General features: G+C 45.9%; 1 protein-coding gene across 19 annotated transcripts in view; it reads left to right on the top strand.

Moving 5' to 3' along the window:
* Window positions 1-20,578, top strand: part of FARP2 (FERM, ARH/RhoGEF and pleckstrin domain protein 2) — a 272,153-nt gene that overhangs the window by 177,629 nt on the left and 73,946 nt on the right. For all 19 annotated transcript variants that reach the window (XR_012160855.1, XR_012160856.1, XR_012160858.1 and 16 more), the window contains one exon: window positions 63-158. Coding sequence is in view for 15 of the 19 variants with exons in the window: in XM_073360436.1 (XP_073216537.1) it covers window positions 63-158 (96 nt within the window). In the remaining 4 variants the exon portion in view is untranslated. The remainder of the gene's footprint in view (window positions 1-62; window positions 159-20,578) is intronic.

Here is a 20,578-nt window from a genome sequence, read left to right as displayed (position 1 = left end):
AGATACAACTTGACAGTGTAAACATTTCTTGCTAGCCATAAATAATTTTGTTTTTCATTTAGGGTACCACAAAAATCAACACCTTCAACTGGTCTAAAGTCCGTAAATTAAGCTTCAAGAGAAAAAGGTTTCTTATCAAGCTCCACCCAGAAGTCCATGTAAGTCTAGTCATACCTATAGCCATGGCACTGTTTGAAAGAAGTCTTCTAAATGTTAGTAGAAATGCTTAAGTCTATAATTTTGTAAAGCAAGTGGATGTATCCTTTTGTAAAGCAAGTGGATTTTATCGTAAAGGATACTTTTTGGCTTCATCCTTCAGTTATTGTAGTAAAGGTCTCCCCCCACCTCCTTAATATCCCTACTTTTCTCTTTTAAGGTTTTCCACTTCCTGTATCTGTCTTGGCCCTCATTAGACATAAGCAAGTGTATTTTAAAATATCAAATAGTAACAAGAGTTATGAGTAAATTATTCAGTATGTAATTCCTGTGTATTTTCTTTTTAATAGGAGTGTTGCTTATAGTACTTTTGCTTCAGATGTAAATTTGCCTACAGCTAAAACTAGTGTTTTGGGGCCTTGTGCTCCCTTTGCTGCATGGTGGGGAGAGAAACAAAAGTTTACAAAAGAGGTCTGTTTGGATTGGGTGATGAGGATGAGAGACTGTTAGGCAGGCCTACCACCAACTGTGAAGTGCTGGCCAATCCTGTTTACAGTGACATGTGTTGTCAAATATGCAAGACTGAAGAAGGCATGGCCAGCCATAAGGGGTCAGAATTTCTGAGCAGACACTCTATACACCATGAGCCCAGAACTTTGGAGCTCAATTATGGGGCAAATTGCCACTTGGGAGCTAATGCTGCTTGTTTCAGCTTGCTGCTAGTTTTTTTCTGTGGCTTTAATGTACTTCTGAGTGTTATGTAGTATGTAGTTGTGGCAGCTGTGTGAGTCATGCCGCCCATTGCTGGAGTTAAGGGTATGAGAGGTTCATAAAAGAGCAGGCACTCCTGCAGCAGATGTTTGGAGATCTGTAGGGTTTGGGGCCAGAATTTGCTTCAGATTCCTGGGCTCCACATGGTTGCCAGATTACAGACTGCACCTGCACGCCATTGCTAATCACATATGAAAGGGGAGAATGTGGCATGTTTACCCCAATTTACAGCCCCCTAAATTTTTGCAGTAAACTTTTTTCTTCTGTAGGTTTTTCATGGAAGGGAATGAACAGAAATATCCAAAACTGGAGACATGGTAGTAATGGGAGACTTTAACTACCCAGACATCTGTTTGAAAAGTAGTATGACAAAATACATTTCCAAAAAATTCTTGGAACGTATTAGGGACAAATTCGTGTTTTAGAAAGTGGAGGAAGTAACCAGGGAAACAGTCATTTGAGACTTGATTCTGATCAACACGAAGGAATTAGTAGTGAATCTGAAAGTGGAAGACAGTATGGGTGAAAATGGTCATGAAATAATAGATTTCATGATCCTAAGAAAAGGAAGGAGTGAGAGCAGCAGAATAAGGACAATGGACTTCAAAAAAGCAGACTTTAACAAACTCAGAACTGGGAAGAAAATCTAAGGGATAAAGGAGTTCAGGATAGCTGGCAGTTTCTTAAGGAGACAATATTGAACTTACAACTGCAAACTATCCTGATGCAAAGGAAAGATAGGAAGACTACTAAGAGGCCAATATGGCTCTATCAGGAGCTCTTTAATGACCTGAAGGTCAAAAAGGAAACCTATAAAAAGTGAAAACATGGACAAATCGCTAAGGAGGAGCACCAAAGAATAACATGAACAAAATCAGGGACAAAATCAGAAAGACTTAGGCACAAAATGAGTTATACTTAGAAAGGAACATAAAAACGAATAAGAAGAGGTTCTTTAAACACATTAGAAGCAAGGGAAAGACTAAGGAAAGTGTAGGCCCTCTACTTAGTGGGGAAGGAGAGCTAATAACTGATGGCATCAATAAGGCTGAGTTGTTTAATACGTCTTTTGCTTCAGTCTTCACTAAAAAGGTTAATAGTGACCAGATACTCAAAATAATATTAATGACAAGGGGGAAGGAGTGGAAGCCAAAATAGGGAAAGGTTAAACAATATTCAGATAAGTTAGATGTATGTTGGCAGGGCCCAATGAAATTCATCCTAGGGTACTTAAGGAACTAGCTACAGCAATTTTGAACTGTTAGCAATTACCTTTTGAGAACTCAGGGTGTGGTCTCCGAGGACAGGAAAAAGGCCAACATAGTACCTATCTTAAAAAAGGGGAACAAAGACAACTTGGGAAATTATAGACTAGTCAGCCTAACTTTGAAACATAGAAAGATACTGGAACAAATTATTAAACAATCAAGCTGTAAGCACATAAAGGATAATAGTTATAAGGAATAGCCAGCATGGATTTGTCAAAAATAAATCATGCCAAGTCAACTTAATTTCTTCTTTGATGGGGTTACTGGCGGAGTGGATAGGAGCGAGTGGTATTATCTTGATTTTAGTAAAGATTTAGACATAGTCCCACATGAACAAACTAAAGAAATATGGCTAAAATAAATTACTGTAAGGTGGGTGAACAACTGGTTGAAAGACCATACTCAAAAAGTAGTTATCAATGGTTGGCTGTAAAACTAAGAGGATGTATTTGGTGGGGTCCCAGAGAGTCAGCCCTGGGTCTAGTAATATTCAGTATTTTTACTAATTACTTGGATAATGGGGTGGATGGTATACTTAAAAAATTTGTGGATGACACCATGCTGGGAGAAGATGCAAACACTTCGGGGGACAGGATTAGAATTCAAACTGACCTTGAAAAATTGGAGAATTGGTCTGAATTTAACAAGATGAAATTCAATAAGGATAAGGCAAAGTACTGTAGTCATGGCATCTAGCAAGTACTTCACTTAAGAAGGAAAAATCAAATGCCACAACAGCAAAATGGGGACTAACTGGCTAAGTGGTAGTACTGCTAAAAAGGACCTGGGGTTATAGTGCATCACAAATTGAATATGCATGAACAATGTGATGTGGTTGCAAAAAAAAAAGGCTCATATTAATGTATTAAAAGGAGCGTTGTATGTAAGACATGGGAGGTCATTGTTCCACTCTACTTGGCTCTGGTGAGGCCTCACCTGGAGTACGGTGTCCAATTCTGGGCACCACACTAGGAAAGATGTGAACAAACTGAGAAGAGTCCAAAGGAAAGCACCCAAAATGATAAAGGTTTTAGAAAACCTGATCTTTGAGGAGAGGTTAAGAAAAGGCATGTTTTGAGAAAAGAAGACCAGGTGGGAGGGGGGACCTGAGAAGAGTATTCAAATATGCTAAAGACTGTGATCAGTTATTCGCCATGTACATTGAAGGTAGGACAAGAAGTAGTGGGCTTAATTTGCAACAAGAGGGATTTAGGTTAGGAATTAGGAAAAACTGTCTAACTATATGGGTAGTTAAGCTCTGGAATAGGTTTCCCAAGGAAGTTCGTGGAATCCCTGTCATTAAATCAATACCACATTTAGATGGAGTCTATGCAGTACACAGAATTACCATTGAATTAAAGTTATACTTAAATCTCATGATTTTAATATTGAAGCTTATGTCAAAAAGTTGTTTGCATATTTGATTTCAATAGACACAATTTTTTTCTGGTAAATTCATAGTATTTTAGAGTGTGTAGTTACAGAACAGTGCTGTCTGTGAGCCCAGTTACTATAATTTTATGGTAGGTGTGTTGAGGAATATAATTGCACCTGAGGGTTCTTTGAGTGCTTGCTCATGTCGATTCCATTCTAGGTTTGTGCACGCCCATGTGCACAGTTGTCAGAGACTTTTGCCTTAGCAGTATCTGTAGGGTCAGCTGTGGTGCCCCCTTGAGTGCTGTGCTCATGTGTCAGTATATCAGGCACTGCTGGCCCCTATGCCCTCTCGGTTCCTTCTTACCGCCCATGGTGGTTGGTCAGAGCACCTCTCTCTCCCTTGCTTCGCAAGTGGTCAGTGGTTTTTCCTACTCTTCAAACCTCGTGTTTCAGCTGTAAATAGTTTGATATATTGTAGATTAGTTAGTAAGTAGCTGTTAAGTACTGTAGTTAATTAGGGTCCAGATGGGGACTTTGCCCTAGGCAGGGCATGCCCTGGTCTCTGGGTTTTAAGCCCTGCTCTGACTGCAACAGGTCTATGCCTGTTAGTGTCCCGTGTGGTAGCTGTCTGAAGTGCCTGAGGGAATCCCACGTTAAAGAAAAATATCACATCTGTAAAAACTTTCCTCCCAGGACATAGAAAGAACATGACATTCGCTTGAGGGCCCTCCTCACGGAGGCCACTCTTCATCCAGCCTCGGAGTCAGCCTGGCTAGACACAACACCCAGCACTTTGGCCTCGGTGAGTAGTGCTCCCCTAGCACCGGGCTTTCCCCGGCACTGGTCCCCTTTGCTGGTGCCAAGAAAAAGATCAAAAAGAGGGACCCGGCACTGAGCAAGTTGGACCAAGGAGCATTGGGCAAAGGCCAAGGCTTGAGCCACGTCCCTGAGACAACGTCCTTACCCCACTAAGGGATCCGCCACTGACTCCAGGGAGCAGGAGGGGACCTAGACTGATGGCTCAGTCAACACCTTATCAGCTCCTGGCACCCAGAGAACAAAGGACTCTTCCACCCCAGCCGGCACCACGTGCGGTGTTGGAGCCAGTGAAGGCTCCCTACGAGGGCAAGCCAGCCATTAAAGCCTCCCAGAAGGCGAGTGAGCACCACCAGTCTCTGGAGCCAAGGCAGAGCCCTTTGTCGCCATCCCTTAGTCTCTGCATCAGCCCAGGTCACCGGTTCACTGCTTCAGATTGCTGGTACCATGCTCCTGATCTCTGCCCTTGTGCTGGGCCTCACCAGAGGGAAGCACCGGACGCCGTACAGACAGCTCTGGTCATCTTCGTGCCAACGGTCAGTGTCACCGAGACCTCAGGGATGCTCCCCAACAAGGCACCATTCCCTCTACTCCCAGCACTGGTCTGACTATTTGAGCCACTGGCCACACATAGAGACAGTTAGCTGCTAGTCTCAGGTGTTGATGGCCCCGCCCTGGTCACTGGAGGATTTCTATGGCATGGAGAGGGAGTTCAGCCCCTTGCCGAGACAGTACCATTGCGACTGGGCTCCGGACGTTGCATCCGCCTCAGAGATACCAACCTGGCAGCAGGGCCAGTGGGCAGTGCAATAGCCTTACTAGAATGCCTGGGGAATGCCAGTTATACCTATGCCCCTGTCTCACCAGTCATCGGTTGCCGTGTCAGACAGATTCCAATAGACACTGGCGGCACCAGGCTTGGTGCAGGAAGTGCTGGAAGGCACTGAGATGGAGTGACAGGTACCCACCCGAGACCCCCTACCTGTGCAGGGGATGTTGCCCCGGGCCCTCCCCTGGTGGTTCAGTCATCATTGTCCTCTCCAGACAAGTTGGTGGTGGAACCCTCCCGTGCGAGCCCACTGGACGACTTTAAGGAGCACCAAGTCCTGCTCCAACGGGTGGCTGCTAACTTAGGCCTAGAGGCGGAAGAGATGACAGAGCAATCAGACACTTTGTTCAATGTGCTCTCTGCATCCACCACTGCACGTGTTGCGCTCCTGGTGCCCAAAGGGATCCTGAACATTGCCAAAGCCCTCTGTCAAAGCCTGTTCTCCATCCCACCCACTTCCAAGAGGTCCAAGAAAAATTTTGTCCCTGCCAAGGGGTTTGAATACTTATATACCCACCTGCTCCCGGGGTCATTGGTTGTGTCAACGGCCAACAAAAAGGACAAGCAAGGACATGCTAGTTCCACTCCCAAAAATAAGGAGGCCAACAGACTGGACCTTTTTGGGAGGAAAATGTATTCCATGGCCAGTCTCCAATTCCGGGTCGCGAACCACCAGGTTCTTTTGGGTGTTATAATTTTAACCTGTGGGACTCCCTCCACAAGTTTAAAGATTCCTTGCCCCACGAGGTGGCCCAAGAGTTTGGGGCCCTTGTTGAGGAGTTACAGCAGCGGCTGAGTGTTCCCTCCAGATTGCCTGGGATGCGGATGATTTGGCAGCTGGGGTGGTTGCCTTGGTGGTGGTCATGAGGCGCAGTTCCTGTCTTCAGACCGCCGGCTTTTTCCAGGAGTTGCAGTCCTCCATAAAAGATCTCCTGTTGGATGAAGTTGGGCTGTTTTCGGAACAGATGAACTCGAGGCTGCGTGGTCTGAAGGACGCTCGGGCCACCCTCCGCTCCCTGGGGCTGGATACACCTCAGTCAGCGAGGAAGCAATTCTGGCTGACCCCGCCGCCAAGGCCCTGGTAGCCTCAGCAGGGATCTGCGAGGAGAAGGGACACTGGGTTTAGTCGCTGCTGCCTTTCCTCCTCCCGTTCACCTGTGCAACCGAACACCATGGCGGCCAGAAACGGTCATATTGAGGGTTCACTCGAGAGCGATGCCCCAGTCACCTCCTGGCGCCCGCCTTATCTTTTCCTCAGCCATCTCCGTCCCTACTGTTTGGCCTGGTCGAGAGTCACCTTGGACCGTTGGGTGCTAGAAATTGTGTCACTGGGCTACATCCTTCAGTTTTCGGCTATCCCCTCTTCCCCATCCCTCTTCAGGGACCCTTCTCATGAGCAATTCCTCATTGAGGAGGTGGACAACCTCCTACAACTGGGGGGTGGTGGAGGAGGTCCCTCAGGAAATGAGGGGGAAAAGGTTTCTACTCTTGCTATTTCCTGATCCCAAAAGTAAACAAGGGCCTACGACCCATTCTGGACCTGTGACGGCTCAACAAGTATCTCACGAATTTGAAGTTTTGCATGGTATCCTTGGACTCCCTCATCCCCTCCCTGGATCTGGGAGACTGGTCTCTCTACTTGAAAGATACTTATTTCCATATCTCTATCTTCCAAGGACAGAGACAATTCCCTCGTTTTATGGTGGGCCAGCACCATTTCCAGTCCATGGTGCTTCCCTTTGGCCTCTCCTCGGCCTTGTGGGTCTTTACAAAACGTATGGCCCCAGTAGCTGCTTACCTGAGGCATCGGAGGGTCCAGGTCTGTCCTTATCTCAACAATTGGCTCATCAAGGGCAGATTGCAGGATTAAGTGCAGAGCAGCCTCGATCTGGTGTGGCACCTGGGCCTGTTAGTGAACAAAAAGTAATGGACCCTTGTACCAGTGCAATGGGTAGAGTTCATCGGGCAGTCCTTGATTCCACACAGGCCAGGGCATTCCTTCCAGAGGCCCGTTTCTGAGCCATGTCGGATATAATCTCCCATGTGAGGGGCACCTGCTCACCACTGCCTGCACTTGCCTAAGGTTGCTATGCCACATGGCTGCCTGTACTCACATGGTCCATCATGCCCAGCTTCACCTCCGGCTGCTGCGGGCATAGTTGACGTTGGTCTACATCCTCAGCAGCCATGACCTGGACCTGGTAGTCAAGATGCTCGACCACATCCAGTCATCACTGGTGTGGTGGTTGGACCCCAAATTGGTGTTGCAGGGAGTCCCCTTCATGGCCCCACCCCAGTCGCTAACTCTGATGTCTGATGCCTCGGACCTGGGCTGGGGAGCCAACTTGGGTGAGCTCAGTACACCGGGCCATTGGTCAGAAGTCGATGCTTCCTCCACATAAATCATAGAATCATAGAATATCAGGGTTGGAAGGGACCTCAGGAGGTCATCTAGTCCAACCCCCTGCTCAAAGCAGGACCAATCCCCAATTTTTGCCCCAGATCCCTAAATGGCCCCCTCAAGGATTGAACTCACAACCCTGGGTTTAGCAGGCCAACGCTCAAACCACTGAGCTATCCCTCCCCCCCACTATACCAAGCTATACCAAATGTCAGGAGCTCAGGGCAGTCTTTTCGGTCCCAGTTACAAGACCTGCCAGTCTTTTCAGTCCCAGTTACAAGACAAAGTGGTTCAAGTCCTGCTGGACAATATCGCCCCAATGTTTCATATCAACAAGCAAGGCAGAGCCAGGTTGTCAGCCCTCTGCCAGGAAGCCTTCTGGCTCTGGGACTTTTGTGTGCAGCATGCCATTCATCTTGTGGCAGCACACCTCCCAGGAACCAGAAAAGTATCGGCAGATCACCTTAGCAGAACTTTCTCGTCTCGCTACGAGTGGTCACTCCAGCCTGATGTGATCTACTAGAACTTCTGAAAGTGGGGGTCTCCCTCAGTGGATTTGTTCACAACGTGTCAGAACAGGAAGCGTCTGTTACAGGTTCTGCTCGTTTCAGGGGCTCGACAGGTGCTCCTTGCCAGACGCCTTCTTACTTCCATGGTTGAGGGCCTCTGATGTACGCTTTCCTGCTGGTGCTGTTGTTTCACAGAGTCCTCATTAAGATCAAGCAGAACAAGGCCAAGGTTATCCTGATAGCCCTGGCTTGGCCTCGCCAGCACCGGTTCAGCTGATGGACCTGCCTGTGACAACCCCGATGCAGTTGCCAGATCTTCTGTTGCAGAATCACAGCCGGCTCCTGCACCTGAATCTGGCAGTGCTGCACTTCACAGTTTGGTTGCTCTGTGGTTAACTACTGAAGAGCAGGAGTGCTCGGCCCGAATCCAGCAGGTCCTACTGGGTAGTAGAAAGCCCTCCACTAGAGTGATCTGTCTTGCCAAATGGAAACGATTCACGTGCTGGGCCTCGGCCCAAGAGGTTAGGCCTGAGCAGCCCTTGCTGCAGTTAATCTTGGACTACCTTATGAACCTGAAGCTCCAGGGTTTGTTCCTTTCATCAGTTAAGGTCCACTTGGTCACTATATCAGCCTTTCACCCTCCATTCCAGGGCAGGTCTGTCTTCACTCATAACCTGACGGTCCGGTTCTTAAAAGGTCTGGAGTGGCTCTACCGCCAAGTCTGGGACTCAGTCCCTCCATGAGACCTGAATCTGGTGCTCACGTGGCTCATGAAAGCCCGCTTTGACCCCTTTGCACCCTGTTCCCTTCTTGTAACCATGCTTTAGTGGGTCACAACTGAGGATGCCAAATTCAGGACGAACTGCTGAGAAATAGGGCAAACACAACCCAAAACTGGTGGTTATTCTTTTATAAGCTATACCAAACCAGCCACAAAAGTAAACTCCTGTTTCACCACACTGGCTAACAAAAAACCATAAAGGCAGTTTCCTCAGGCATTCCAGTTCTTATATCACCACCAAAAACACTGGATTCAGAGATGAATGGTTCTTTATAACCAGTCTCATCAAATAATAGGTTCTTCTGATCCCAAAGGACCAGCCACACACCCAGATCAATATATATCTTAGATCTTATCCAAAAATCGCGCTGATGCCAATCCCTTAGTATCTAAGATCTAAAGGTTTATTTATAAAAAGAAAGAAAGAAAGGTGAGAGTTAAAATTGGTTAAAGGAATCAGTTACATACAGTAATGGCGAAGTTCTTGGTTCAGTGATGGAATAAACTGCTGGCTTAGGTCAAGTCTCTAGAATACATCCACAGCTTGGATGGATCATTCAGTCCTTTGTTCAGAACTTCAGTTTGTAGCAAAGTTCCTCCAGAGGTAAGTAGCAGGATTGAAGACCAAATAGAGGTGTTTCCAGGGCCTTTTATAACATTTGCCATGTGGAGGGCATCCCATTGTTCCTACTGTGGAAAATTACAGCAACAAGATGGAGTTTGGAGTCACATGGGCAAGTCACATATTCTCTCAGTCATTGCAAGAAACCATTACCTACACTCCAGAGAGCATGTTTACATGACAGTCCACTCAGTGTAGGTGGTCCTTTGTCAACCAAGTGTTTCTTGATGAGCCACTTAATTTGAATAGGCCCTCCAAGATGTGCAGGGCGTTATCTTGTGGGCGTTTCCCCAGGAGCAAACATTTGAAATCCAAGTATAGAGCCAATACTTATAAATTCACATACAAAAATGATACATGCTACAGATTGCATAACCCTAACCAGCAAATCATAACCTTTTCATAGACACCTCACTCGACCTGTATCCTTTTAGATCCTTGTGTGAGCAATGCACTGTAGTGATAGTATTAAAATACTTACATTCTATTTTATATTTAATTACATTTCCTGTATAAACTTGAATGTGATGCTTAGATAAAAAGCTGTTCTTCTTTGAGTAGATGCAACTGTGTATTCTCCCCGCCTTAAATCATGACTGTTTGATGTTCTGGACTTGCAGGATACTTATTTCCACGTAGCGATCCTCCCAAGCCACAGGAAGTTCCTCAGATTTATTGCGGCTGGCTGGCACTACCAGTACATTGTGCAACTTTTTGGCCAGTCTTCCACTCCACAGATTTATATCAAGTGCATGATTGTGGTAGCAGTGTACCTCAGGAACAGGGGAATTCATATCTTTCCATATTTAGATGGTGGGTTATTGAAGGGCAAGTCCAGAGAGGGAGTCCTCTGTCACATTCATGTCACACTATACCTACTCAGTCATCTAGGTCTCATCCTAAACAGCGGAAAGTCAACACTGATTCCAACTCAGAGTCAAGTTTATTAGGGCCCTGATAGACTCTACATGTTTGAGACTGTTTCTGCCAACCAAGTGATTACAAGCAATTTGCCACCCATGTCTGGCGCTTCAGTCTCAACCCTCACCCCCAGCCTGAGTATGTCTGAGATTGCTAGGCCATATGGCTTCATGCACACAGGTAGTCCAACATTCCAGATTGAGCCTATGTCCTCTTCAGATGTGGCTGAGGTCAGTCAATCAACCGAGTTATCATCCCTTGGACAGACTGGTCTGACTTCCTCTGCCAGTACTGGACTCCTTATGATAGTGGACAGTTCAAGACAATGTGTGCCAGGGTGTTCCCTTCGCTTGGTCTCCACCAACCGGGACTTTTGTCATCAATGCCTGCTTAATAGGAGCACATCTGGGGTTGCTGAAAGTTCAAAGCCTGTGGTCAGAACAGGAAACCTCTGTGCATATAAATGTTCTGGAACTTTGTGGCATCTACAATGCCTGTCAGGCCCTTTGAGATCACATCAGGGACTTGGCAGCACACATCCTTACCGACTATACCACCGTGATATATTATGTGAACAGACAGGAGGGACCTGGCAATCTTCAGGGTGCTGTGTCAGTAGGCGATCAGGCTCTTGACAGTTTTGCATTGGGGAAAACTTTACCCTCCTGGCCGATTCTCTTACCTGGGATCCAGAATCACCTGGTGGATCACCTCAGGAGAAATTTCTCTTTGAATCAGAAATAGTCCGTGAAGCCCAGCATCCTGCACTCCATTTTTTTAAATTTGGGCATCCCACCAATCAAACTGCTTGCCATTAGAGATGACAAGAAATGTCAGCTCTTTTAATCCCAGGGGTGGGGTCTCAGTCTGGGCTCCTTCCCTGATGCTTTTCACCTGAGCTGGGAATTGGCACTTTTGTACGCTTTTCTTCCAATTCTGATCATTGTGCAGGTCATTCTCAAGCTGAAGTTGGACCATGCCAAGCTTATTCTCATTGCTTCAGCATGGCCGAAGCAATGTTGTTGGTTCTCTGATCTCTTCATATTAATGATTTGCCTTCTTGTATCTGTTCTTTTCATTCCGACCTCCTGACTTAGCATCATGGTTGGGTTTTGCATTCAGCACTCAGTTTCCTGCATCTCACAGCATGGATACTGCATGGTTAGATGAGGAGGAGGAATTATGTTTGGAGATGGTGTTGGCAAGTCTTGCTCAATAGTAGGGAGCCCTCCAGCAAAGTGATCTGTTTGTCACAATGGAATCAGTTCTGGATTTGGTCATTAGCCTGTGGAGTTCGTCTGAAGTTGTCTTGTATCCATAGCATTTTGTAGTACCTGTTACACCTTCAGTCTTCTGGTCTTGCACTTAGTTCATTGAAAGTCCACCTGGCAATGACTTAGGGTCTCATCTGTCCATCCACGGAAAAGTCGATGGTTTCAAACTCCATGGCAGTGAGGTTCTTGAAAGGAGTCACTTGTCTCTACACGTTGGTTAAAGAGCAAATTTCTTTGTGAGACCTTAATACTGTCTTAGCTACTCCTTTGGGGCCTCCATTCGAGCCTCTAGTAACTTCTTCTTTTTCCCTTCTGTGTCAGAAAATTGCTTTCCATGTGTTGATAACATTCACCAGGAGGGTGGGTGAGTTGTAGGCTTTGATGGTGGATCCCCATTACACTCAATTTTCTAAAGATAGGGTATGGCCGCAGCGTTACTTTATGTGTTTATCCAGAGTTGTTTCCCAGTTTCACCTGAACCAAGCTTTATTTATATTTACCAGTGTTCTTCCCTAAGCAGCATTCACCCCCAGAGGAACATCATCGTCACACACTGGACATCAACCAATGTTTAGCTTTTTCTCGATAGGAGAAAATAGGACTGAATCTCAGTAGGACCAAACGTTTCTGCTCCTTATCTTGTTTGTTTATTTCATATGCAGACCAAATTAAGCATTAAGCAGTCTGTTCAGAGATGATCTCCAGGTTGATCTTCCTGTATATGCTGCCTCAAAGGGTACATACTCATTCCACAACAGGCTAGGCAACATTGACGGCATTTCTAAGTGACATTCCTATATTGGACGTTTGCAGGGCTGCCACTTGGTCATCTGTGCATACTGTCATAAACCACTATGCCATTACTGCTGCATCCAGATCAGATGCAAACTTTCGGAAGGCAATCCTGTAGTCCTTGTTTAAATAGACTGCAACCTCTCTCCTCCTATGAGTACTACTTGTGAGTCACCTAAGTAGAAAACATGGCTGCATCTACTCAAAGAAGAAAAAATTGTAACCTACTTGTAACTTTTTTGAGATGTGATGCAGACGTGTATTCCACAACTCACCCTCCACCCCATTGTGTCAGAGTCTGTACTTCTGACGTTTGGTACAGAGCCACTGAGGGAGTTCAGGGTGGCGCTGCCCTTGGTGTGGGGCTTGGGCTGCAGGGCATGAGCGCCTCTCCTACAGGTACTTCTAGGCAAAGTTCTCTGGCTCCAGTGTGCTGAGCGCACACTGCCTAAATTGAATACACGTCTGCATTGCATCTTGAAGAACAACAATTACAGATAGAAAAGGAGTACTTGTGGCACCTTAGAGACTAACACATTTATTTGAGCATAAGCTTTCGTGAGCTACAGCTTACTTCATTGGATGCGTGTAGTGGAAAGTACAGTGAGGTGATTTTATATACACAGAGAACATGAAACAATGGGTGTTACCATACACACTGTAACAAGAGTGATCAGGTAAGGAGAGCTATTACTAGCAGGAGAGTGGGGGTGGGGGAGAAACCTTTTGTAGTTATGATCAAGGTGGGCCATTTCCAGCAGTTGACAAGAACATGTGAGGAACAGTGGGGAAATAGTTTTACTTTGTGTAATGACACATCCACTCCCAGTCTTTATTCAAGCCTAAGTTAATTGTATCCAGTTTTCAAATTAATTCCAATTCAGCAGTCTCTTGTTGGAGTCTGTTTTTGAAGTTTTTTTGTTGAAGAATTGCCACTTTTAGGTCTGTAGTAGAGTGACCAAAGAGATTGAAGTGTTCTCCGACTGGTTTTTGAATGTAATAATTCTTGACGTCTGACTTGTGTCCATTTATTCTTTTACGTAGTGATTAGGCCCTATGATCACATCAGCCACACTATCAGAGGCTCGTTCACCTGCACATCTACCAAAGTGATATATGCCATCATGTGCCAGCAGTGCCCCTCTGCCGTGTACATTGGCCAGACTGGTCAGTCCCATTGTTTCATGTTCTCTGTGTATATAAAATCTCCCCACTGTATTTTCCACTACATGCATCCAATGAAGTGAGCTGTAGCTCACAAAAACTTATGCTCAAATAAATTTGTTAGTCTCTAAGGTGCCGCAAGTACTCCTTTTCTTTTTACAGTTACAGACTAACACGGCTGCTACTCTGAAACCAGTTACAGATAGATAACCATCTCAGTTCAGTTAAAAATATAGTGATCCTGAAAGACCTAGGGAAACAAATAGAAGATATGGCAGAGGCGATATCATTAGCACTTCCAGTTGAGGCAGTTTGTCTGCCTTATGTGACTCAGGTTCACAACATAAGATGCTTATTAGATTTTCATCTGTTTCTGAATGTCCATATAGCAGTAGTGGCCAAGAGTGCGTATTTTGTTTTCTGTGCTTGGCCATGAGATTGTGGCACTTTCCTTTTGACAGGTTTCAGAGTAGCAGCCATGTTAGTCTGTATCTGCAAAAAGAACAAGAGTACTTGTGGCACCTTAGAGACTAACAAATTTATTAGAGCATAAGCTTTTGTGGGCTACAGCCCACTTCATCGGATGCATAGAATGGAACATATATATATACACACACACACACATACAGATAAGTTGTAAGTTACCATACAAACTGTGAAAGGCTAATTAGTTAAGATGAGCTATTATCAGCAGGAGAAAAAAACTTTTGTAGTGATAATCAAGATGGCCCGTTTAGACAGGTGACAAAAAGGTGTGAGGATACTTAACATAGGGAAATAGAGTCAATGTGTAATGACCCAGCCACTCCCAGTCTCTATTCAAGCCAAGTTAATGGTATCTAGTTTGCATATTAATTCAAGCTCAGCAGTTTCTTGGTGGTGTCTGTTTTTGAAGTTTTTCTGATGCAAAATTGCCACCTTTAAATCTTTTACTGAGTGGCCAGAGAGGTTGAAGTGTTCTCCTACCGGTTTTTGAATGTTATGATTTCTGATGTCAGATTTGTGTCCATTTATTCTTTTGTGTAGAGACTGTCCGGTTTGGCCAATGTACATGGCAGAGGGGCATTGCTGGCACATGATGGCATATATCACATTGGTAGATGGGCAGGTGAACGAGCCCCTGATGGCATGGCTAATGTGATTAGGTACTATGATGGTGTCACATGAATAAATATGTGGACAGAGTTAGCATCGGGCTTTGTTGCAAGGGTAGGTTTCTGGGTTAGTGTGTTTTTTGTGTGGTGTGTGGTTGCTGGTGAGTATTTGCTTCAGGTTGGGGGGCTGTCTGTAAGCGAGGACTGGTCTGTCTCCCAAAATCTGTGAGAGTGAGGGATCATTTTTCAGGATAGGTTGTAAATCTTTGATGATGTGCCGGAGAGGTTTTAGTTGGGGGCTGAAGGTGACAGCTAGTGGCGTTCTGTTATTTTCTTTGTTGGACCTGTCCTGTAGTAGGTGACTTCTGGATACTCTTCTGGCTCTATCATTCTGTTTTTTCACTTCATCAGGTGGGTATTGTAGTTGTAAGAACACTTGATAGAGATCTTGTAGGCGTTTGTCTCTGTCTGAGGGATTGGAGCAAATGCGGTTGTATCTTAGAGCTTGTGTGTAGACAGTGGATCGTGTGGTGTGTCCTGGATGGAAGCTGGAGGCATGTAGGTAAGTATAGCGGTCAGTAGGTTTCTGGTACAGGGTGGTGTTTATGTGACCATCGCTTATTAGCACAGTAGTGTCCAGGAAATGGACCGCTTGTGTGGATTGGTCTATTAATATGCAAACTAGATACCATTAAGTTGGGTTTGAATAGAGACTGGGAGTGGCTGGGTCATTACACATATTGAATCTATTTCCTTAAATTAAGTATCCTTACACCTTCTTGTCAACTGTCTAAATGGGCCATCTTGATTATCACTGCAAAAGTTTTTTTTTCTCCTGCTGACAATAGCTCATCTTAACTAATTAGATTCTCACAGTTTGTATGGTAACTTCCAACTTATCTGTGTGTGTGTATATGTATATGTATATGTATATGTATATGTATATATATATATATATCTCTTACTGTATGTTCCATTCTATGCATCCGATGAAGTGGGCTGTAGCCCACGAAAGATTATGCTCTAATAAATTTGTTAGTCTCTAAGGTGCCACAAGTACTCCTGTTCTTTTTTCTTTTGAATACAGATGAATTCATGGTTAAGGCTACTATTTAGTCATGGATATTTTTAGTAAAAGTCATGGACAGGTCCCGGGCAATAAACAAAATGTCACAGCCAGTGACCTGTCCATGACTTTTACTAAAAATACCCCTAACTAAATCTTAGGTGCTGGGGAAGTGGGACGCTCCAGTGGACACTGCTGCTCCTAGGGTGGGGGGAACCCGGGGCCTGCTGCTGGGCAGGGGGGTGGCCTGGGCCCCCGCCGCTGCTGGAGGAGGGGCTGCTCGGGCTGCCCTGGGGTCAGCTGCATCAGCCGCTGCAGCTGCAGAGGTCATGGTGGTCCTGGAAAGTCACGGAATCTGTGACTTCTGTGACCTCCATGAAAGGCTCACAGCTTTACTCATGATTATTCATGCCTTTGTCACTTCAAGATTAGATTACTATAATATGCTGTACATGGGACTATATTTTAAGATTACTTAGAAACTTCACTTAGAATCATAGAATCATAGAATATCAGGGTTGGAAGGGACCCCAGAAGGTCATCTAGTCCAACCCTCTGCTCGAAGCAGGACCAATTCCCAGTTAAATCATCCCAGCCAGGGCTTTGTCAAGCCTGACCTTAAAAACCTCTAAGGAAGGAGATTCTACCACCTCCCTAGGTAACGCATTCCAGTGTTTCACCACCCTCTTAGTGAAAAAGTTTTTCCTAATATCCAATCTAAACCTCCCCCACTGCAACTTGAGACCATTACTCCTCGTTCTGTCATCTGCTACCATTGAGAACAGTCTAGAGCCATCCTCTTTGGAACCCCCTTTCAGGTAGTTGAAAGCAGCTATCAAATCCCCCCTCATTCTTCTCTTCTGCAGGCTAAACAATCCCAGCTCCCTCAGCCTCTCCTCATAACTCATGTGTTGCAGTCCCCTAATCATTTTTGTTGCCCTTCGCTGGACTCTCTCCAATTTATCCACATCCTTCTTGAAGTGTGGGGCCCAAAACTGGACACAGTACTCCAGATGAGGCCTCACCAATGTCGAATAGAGGGGAACGATCACGTCCCTCGATCTGCTCGCTATGCCCCTACTTATACATCCCAAAATGCCATTGGCCTTCTTGGCAACAAGGGCACACTGCTGACTCATATCCAGCTTCTCGTCCACTGTCACCCCTAGGTCCTTTTCCGCAGAACTGCTGCCTAGCCATTCGGTCCCTAGTCTGTAGCTGTGCATTGGGTTCTTCCGTCCTAAGTGCAGGACCCTGCACTTATCCTTATTGAACCTCATCAGATTTCTTTTGGCCCAATCCTCCAATTTGTCTAGGTCCTTCTGTATCCTATCCCTCCCCTCCAGCGTATCTACCACTCCTCCCAGTTTAGTATCATCCGCAAATTTGCTGAGAGTGCAATCCACACCATCCTCCAGATCATTTATGAAGATATTGAACAAAACCGGCCCCAGGACCGACCCTTGGGGCACTCCACTTGATACCGGCTGCCAACTAGACATGGAGCCATTGATCACTACCCGTTGAGCCCGACAATCTAGCCAGCTTTCTACCCACCTTATAGTGCATTCATCCAGCCCATACTTCCTTAACTTGCTGACAAGAATACTGTGGGAGACCGTGTCAAAAGTTTTGCTAAAGTCAAGAAACAATACATCCACTGCTTTCCCTTCATCCACAGAACCAGTAATCTCATCATAAAAGGCGATTAGATTAGTCAGGCATGACCTTCCCTTGGTGAATCCATGCTGGCTGTTCCTGATCACTTTCCTCTCATGCAAGTGCTTCAGGATTGATTCTTTGAGGACCTGCTCCATGATTTTTCCAGGGACTGAGGTGAGGCTGACTGGCCTGTAGTTCCCAGGATCCTCCTTCTTCCCTTTTTTAAAGATTGGCACTACATTAGCCTTTTTCCAGTCATCCGGGACTTCCCCGGTTCGCCACGAGTTTTCAAAGATAATGGCCAATGGCTCTGCAATCACAGCCGCCAATTCCTTCAGCACTCTCGGATGCAACTCGTCCGGCCCCATGGACCTGTGCACGTCCAGCTTTTCTAAATAGTCCCTAACCACCTCTATCTCCACAGAGGGCTGGCCATCTCTTCCCCATTTTGTGATGCCCAGCGCAGCAGTCTGGGAGCTGACCTTGTTAGTGAAAACAGAGGCAAAAAAAGCATTGAGTACATTAGCTTTTTCCACATCCTCTGTCACTAGGTTGCCTCCCTCATTCAGTAAGGGGCCCACACATTCCTTGGCTTTCTTCTTGTTGCCAACATACCTGAAGAAACCCTTCTTGTTACTCTTGACATCTCTGGCTAGCTGCAGCTCCAGGTGCGATTTGGCCCTCCTGATATCATTCCTACATGCCCGAGCAATATTTTTATACTCTTCCCTGGTCATATGTCCAACCTTCCACTTCTTGTAAGCTTCTTTTTTATGTTTAAGATCCGCTAGGATTTCACCATTAAGCCAAGCTGGTCGCGTGCGATATTTACTATTCTTTCGACTCATTGGGATGGTTTGTCCCTGTAACCTCAACAGGGATTCCTTGAAATACAGCCAGCTCTCCTGGACTCCTTTCCCCTTCAAGTTAGTCCCCCAGGGGATCCTGGCCATCCGTTCCCTGAGGGAGTCGAAGTCTGCTTTCCTGAAGTCCAGGGTCCGTATCCTGCTGCTTACCTTTCTTCCCTGTGTCAGGATTCTGAACTCAACCAACTCATGGTCACTGCCTCCCAGATTCCCATCCACTTTTGCTTCCCCCACTAATTCTACCCGGTTTGTGAGCAGCAGGTCAAGAAAAGCGGCCCCCCCCCCCCAGTTGGCTCCTCTAGCACTTGCGCCAGGAAATTGTCCCCTACGCTTTCCAAAAACTTCCTGGATTGTCTATGCACCTCTGTATTGCTCTCCCAGCAGATATCAGGAAAATTAAAGTCACCCATGAGAATCAGGGCATGCGATCTAGTAGCTTCCGTGAGCTGCCGGAAGAAAGCCTCATCTACCTCATCCCCCTGGTCCGGTGGTCTATAGCAGACTCCCACCACTACATCACTCTTGTTGCACACACTTCTAAACTTAATCCAGAGACACTCAGGTTTTTCTGCAGTTTCGTACCGGAGCTCTGAGCAGTCATACTGCTCCCTTACATACAGTGCTACTCCCCCACCTTTTCTGCCCTGCCTGTCCTTCCTGAACAGTTTATAACCATCCATGACAGTACTCCAGTCATGTGAGTTATCCCACCAAGTCTCTGTTATTCCGATCACGTCATAGTTCCTTGACATCACCAGGACCTCCAGTTCTCCCTGCTTGTTTCCAAGGCTTTGTGCATTTGTATATAAGCACTTGAGATAACCTGTTGATCGCCCCTCATTCCCAGTATGAGGCAGGAGCCCTCCCCTCACAGACATTCCTGCCTGTGCTTCCTCCCGGTATCCCGCTTTCCCACTTACCTCAGGGCTTTGGTCTCCTTCCCCCGGTGAACCTAGTTTAAAGCCCTCCTCACTAGGTTAGCCAGCCTGCTGGCAAAGATGCTCTTCCCTCTCTTCGTAAGATGGAGCCCGTCTCTGCCCAGCACTCCTCCTTCATGGAACACCATCCCATGGTCAAAGAAACCAAAGCCTTCTCTCCAACACCACCTTCGTAGCCATTCGTTGACTTCCACGATTCGACGCTCCCTACCTAGGCCTTTTCCTTCCACGGGGAGGATGGACGAGAACACCACTTGCGCCTCCAACTCCTTTATCCTTCTTACTAGAGCCACATAGTCCGCAGTGATCCGCTCAAGGTCATTCTTGGCAGTATCATTGGTGCCCACGTGGAGAAGCAGGAAGGGGTAGCGATCCGAGGGCTTGATGAGTCTCGGCAGTCTCTCCATCACATTACGAATCTTAGCCCCTGGCAAGCAGCAGACTTCTCGGTTTTCCCGGTCAGGGCAGCAGATAGATGACTCAGTCCCCCGGAGGAGAGAGTCCCCGACCACCACCACCCGCCTTCTCCTCTTGGGAGTGGTGGTCGTGGAACCCCCAACCTCAGGACATCGCATCTCATGCCTTCCAACCAGCGGAGTCTCCTTCTGCTTTCTTGCCCCAGACATATCATCTGGTCCACTCTCCGCTTGGTGCGGAATGCCTGCTTGCTAAGTAGTGCTTATCAGAGAGAGTTCATCATACCTGTGCCATCCAATCTGCACCAGCTTATGGCTTGTTTCCAGGTGTAATTGATGATGTTGGTTTTAATGTACATTATCCCTATATAGTTGGCGGCTGTGGGTACCTCTGAAGCCACTTAACTCCTCATGTGATACTATGCCAATTGAGATAAGCTAAGACTCTTAAAAGTATGACACACACACACACCCCCAGTGTTCAATGGAAGGGGGCTGGTAGGAAGAGTTTTTTCAGTGAGATATCCTCTACTTTGGATTTGCTTTCCCGCAAATTTGCATCATCAGTTACAAAACCTAGACATCTGTTTTTATCTTTGGTGGATTTTTTTAGGTGCAGCCAAGTCTATTAGTAGTTCTTAAGTTCAAACAGTTAAATGAAAGAAGAAATCTAACAAACCCCAGGAAGTAAGATAACCATTAGCACTTTTAAGAAAACATATTTTAAAATAAGCCTTGTGATTAAATATCTTCATTATTTCTTTCAGACACATTACTAATTTAATAATCCACTTTTACTAATATGATCTATATTTAATATAATTTTAAAAGTTTTTATCAAGTTTATTTTAAAGC

The sequence above is a fragment of the Lepidochelys kempii genome, chromosome 9 (assembly GCF_965140265.1).
Source record: "Lepidochelys kempii isolate rLepKem1 chromosome 9, rLepKem1.hap2, whole genome shotgun sequence".
Classification (NCBI taxonomy): domain Eukaryota; kingdom Metazoa; phylum Chordata; order Testudines; family Cheloniidae; genus Lepidochelys; species Lepidochelys kempii.
Note: the sequence above shows the minus strand (reverse complement) of the source record. Positions and strands in the feature narration are given on the sequence as shown.